Consider the following 4,289-nt stretch of genomic DNA (forward strand, 5'->3'; position numbering starts at 1 on the left):
CACTTAGTCATGTTGTATAATCCTTTGAATGTGCTGTTAAATTCAGTTTTTACAGATAATTAAAATGACCTGTCTTTAAGTCTACTGATCTTTCTTCTGCTTGACCAAGTCTGTTTTTGAAGCCCCTCTAGTGAATTTTTCAGTTTATTTATTGTATTCTTCGCCTACAGTATTTTTGTTTTGTTCTTTTTTAATCATTTCTATTTCTTTGATGACAGTATCATTTTGTTCATATGTCGTTTAAAAAGTTTTTTCATTTGGTTGTGAATCTGTGTTCTTTTATAACTGAGCTTTAAAAAATAATTATTTTGACATTTTTGTTAGCCAATTTAAAGACCTCCATTTCTTTTAGGTTGGTTACTGAAAATTTGTTTTCTTCCTTTGGATGTGTCATGCTTTCTTGATTTTTCATGTTCCTGTAAGTTTGCTTTCTTGTCTGCACACTTGAAGAAGTGGCTGCCTCTCCCAGCCTTTATGAACTGGTTTTGACTGAGAGACACCTTTACTGGTCAGTAGTACTTGATATAAAGCAAGACAGAGACCAACTCTGCAGGGAGTACACAATAAAGCTGGGGACTAGACCCCTTTCACGTCTTCCCTTCCCTCCAAGAGGAAAAGCCTCAATTCTGTGCTTTTTCCAATCTTACAGAGCAGTGCCTCCTCTAAGAGGATATCTCCTCCTTCCTTCAATGTTAGCTGTCCCAGTGCTTGGTATATTTGGTCACTATATAATGATAAAAAATTCAACCCGCCAGGAATTCATTCATATTTACCTAAATCAATAGAATCAGGATGTACTAAGCAAACATCAATGGAATTACAGGCATAAACTGAAAAATCCATGGCTGTGTGAAGAGCCCTCAATATACTTTTCTCAATTATTCATAAGTCAAAGAGAACAAAAATTAGAAAGATTTAAGACATTTAAACAACACACAATGGAGATACACCGTGCTCTGCACTTAGAGACTGCCCTTCCTCAGTATCAGAATGTAGATCACTGAGTAGGAGTTATTTAGAAGGTTATGTCTTTGGAGGAGGCAGCTACTTACTCTGAGTTTAAGGCAAGGTTTATTAAAGAGACATACAGAGCTAATTATCCTCCTCAAGGTCTCCTGCCTCATGGCTGAGGCTAAAGGCACATTTCGTGGTTGAGTAGCCACGCAGCAGAACCCACCATGCTATTGGGGTGAGAAAGATGTGAACAAGGAGCTTTCATGTAACCTTGCCTCTCTTAATAGTTTCTCTGAGGGTGTTTCAGGCAGGCCAAGCATTGGGAAGATGCTTGAAGAGTGAGGTTATCTGAGAAAGAACCAAATAAGAATTGCTGTAGAGCATCCCTACCCACCTACCCACTTCGATGATGTCTGTGCTGGTGGTTGGTCATGACCTCTTTCCCAAGGCCCCCTGGCCCAAGAGCAGCTCTTAGTACAGATGGAGAAGATCCTTAATACCAGGAGCCCTGTGATGCTTCTGAGGTGGGTCAGAGGCTCTGGCCTGATGGAGGCAGATTTCCTCCTCTGATGTCTCCTGCATTGATGCCCAGCAGGAAGCACTGGACTGGAGTGTCACACTGCACACCTGCCTCCAGCATGGGCTGCCTGCCTGAGTTCTCCACACTTGATGCCAAGTCCAGATTGGCCACACTGGACTCAGTCCCCGGATCTAGCCCCATGACCATTTCAGAGAAATTGTGATTGCACAGAGAGGTAGGGAGACTGTACCCAGTGATTATTCTCACTGACTCACCATGAGACCATGGACAAGACTCATAGCCCCCTGTGTTCATTAATCCATAGCAGCATCACAATGGAACCACCCCCATGGCTTCACTCCTGATTTAAAAAGAGAGAGGGAATGAGGGCATAAGGCGGAGGATTTGGGATAGGTAGGGACCACTCAGTGAATGGAAGGCACTGGAGTCTTAGGTCCTGACACTCACTCCAGGCCCCATGTTAAGAGTGGCCATACTGGTGGAGAATGAAGTGGGGAAACTTGGGGTTGGCACAGGCACTTACTTCCATGCCTGTGGTCTCACCACAGTGGAGAAGATGTGAGCAAACAGGGAGTTCAGAGGACGCACCCTCCTCTAGCCATATCATGAATGGCCTGCCAATTTGCATATTAGCTCTTTATTATATAGGATAGTTACCTCATTTTTACAAGGAGAGGGAGAAGACAGGGACAGGGCTGGGGCAAGCTAAAGAAAAGGTCTCCCTGGGGGCCTCGGACTCTGTGCCCCAGGGTTTAGCCTCCACCTTGATCATGGTTAACTTGGCCCTTGTGACTCCAGGGTGAGGATGTTCTCTTTAGCACTGGGGGATGCCACCCATGAGCAGTTTCTCCCCCTGGGAGTACTGGTTCAGTGAGCAGAGCAACGAGAGGGCTGGGCTTCTGGGGACCTGGCAGGAGTGCATGGGCCAAAGGGAGAGAGAGTAGAGAAGCATGACAAGGGGAGAGGGATCAGGGACCAGGACCAAGAGAGATGGGGGCATGCAGGGGTCTGCACTGGGTTCTCAATGATCACAAGCACTAGGAGTAAAATAGGCTGGTCCTAGGGCATTTGTTATGGTTTATTTGTCCAAAAAAAAGCCATCCAGATAGTGAGGAGGTTGACAGCCCTTTGCCCAGGATTTAAGGTCGCAGGCACAGTTTTAGAGGGTTAGGGGAACAGAATACACATACCCACTCACAGGCGGTTCATGCAAACGTTCCCGCAGTAGGTTGAACAGCATATGGTATCTGAATTGGGACACTTTAGGAAATATGAACAGTGGTTGTTGCAAAGATATACACTGGGCCGCTTCTGACAGGCCTTGACACCTAAAAGGAACAGGAGCAAGGTCAATGGAACCAGGCCACACAAAACACTCCTCTCAAGCTTAAAGTCTCATCATGACTCCAAAACCCAGGTCCCACCATGACACTCTTGGACTTTGCAGGGAACTCCCTTTCTGCCCCTTACCAAATCCTGCTGATTGGTAGTATCTTCAATCCATTACCCCCATTCTCCATCAATAAGGTTTAATGTTTGGGCTTTCTGGACCCTTCCATACTCCTGCAGCCAGGACGCTGGTCTCATATTAGTCACTGCCTTGGTGAAGCCACCCCCATAGAATCTACACTCTGACTCTGAGAACTCAGTGAAGTCTGAAACATGTCAAAATTTCCTTTCCAAAAGTTCTTTCATTCTAGACCTACTCCCCAAAACATGTCTGGATATTGACCTGTCACATATGTGCATAAATGAAAGAATTGACTCTCAGTTCTGTGCACCTTTCACTATTGTATGCACCATATGTCTCTGGACTTTGAGAATGGAGAATAAAAAGATGTAGGTTGCCCTCGACCCCCATCACTAGTCCCAGGGCCCCGTAACGGAGCTGGAGGGCCATGATTTGGAAGGACCCAGAGTCTTCAGAGTCCTGTGGTCAGAGCTGGATGTGCTAAAAGGTTCAAGTCCCAGGTCATCCTTAGCTGGACACAGCCCCTCCTTCCCCCTCACCATCCCAGCCCACCAGCCCATCACCTACTCTTCATCTTGTTCTTATTACGGGGTCCTCCCTGGGCTTGTAGCAGCAGAACACAGAGAAGCAGGATGGGCAGCAGAGCCTGGGTTGGCATGACTCAGGCCAGAGCAGTGGGCTCTCTGTCTGGCACAGACTTTCCTGGAAGCTGGTGTGTGGAGAGAAGGTAAGAAAGAGCAAGTTATTCTGGGCTCCTCCCTGCCTTCACTAGCCAGGCCAGGGCAGGGCAAAAAGTCCTTGTGTCCTCCCCTGTGCCTGTCCCTCCCCATAGCCTGTTCTATGTGGGATTTGGGCTTCTGCAGACACTGCCCCTCCTGTCACATAACTAACCCTCTCCTTTCATAAACAGAACTTTTTTCTTTAATAATATAATATTTTTTTATATTCTAATTAGGAAATAATTTACAAAAAATTTTAAAGAAAAAAAAGTTATATATGTAAAAAGGTATGGAAACAAACTAAGTCCATCATCGGATGAATGGATAAAGAAGATGCAATGTAGCCCTAGCTGGTTTGGCTCAGTGGATAGAGTGTTGGCCCCCGGACTGAAGGACCCCAGGTTCGATTCCAGTCAAGGGCACATACCTCAGTTGCAGGCTTGATCCCTGGCAACCAATTGTTGTGTCTCTCTCGCATCAATGTTTCTTTCTCTGTGTCTCTCCCTCTCCTTTCCATTCTCTCTATAAACCAATAGAAAAATATCCTCAAGTGAGGATTAAATAAATAAATAAATAAATAAATCCTATATAATAAAAAAAAAAA

At 45.3% G+C, this 4,289-nt stretch overlaps 1 protein-coding gene across 6 annotated transcripts in view; it reads right to left on the minus strand.

Annotated features, from left to right (window-relative positions):
- Positions 1 to 2,561: 2,561 nt before the first annotated feature.
- The window catches only part of WFDC10B (WAP four-disulfide core domain 10B), a 5,225-nt gene continuing 3,497 nt past the window's right edge, over positions 2,562 to 4,289 (minus strand). For 5 of the 6 annotated variants that reach the window (XM_014536387.1, XM_005862129.2, XM_005862127.2 and 2 more), the window contains 2 exons: positions 3,534 to 3,675; positions 2,562 to 2,823 (listed from right to left, as the gene is read on the minus strand). In XM_014536387.1, coding sequence (XP_014391873.1) covers positions 2,690 to 2,823; positions 3,534 to 3,624 — 225 coding nt within the window. In that variant the 5' untranslated portion in view covers positions 3,625 to 3,675 and the 3' untranslated portion in view covers positions 2,562 to 2,689. Of the gene's footprint in view, positions 2,824 to 3,533; positions 3,676 to 4,112; positions 4,150 to 4,289 lie in introns of those variants that run through there. The other variant, XM_005862126.1, reaches the window with a different exon arrangement.

This window comes from Myotis brandtii, unplaced genomic scaffold (genome assembly GCF_000412655.1).
Source record: "Myotis brandtii unplaced genomic scaffold, ASM41265v1 scaffold161, whole genome shotgun sequence".
Lineage (NCBI taxonomy): Eukaryota > Metazoa > Chordata > Mammalia > Chiroptera > Vespertilionidae > Myotis > Myotis brandtii.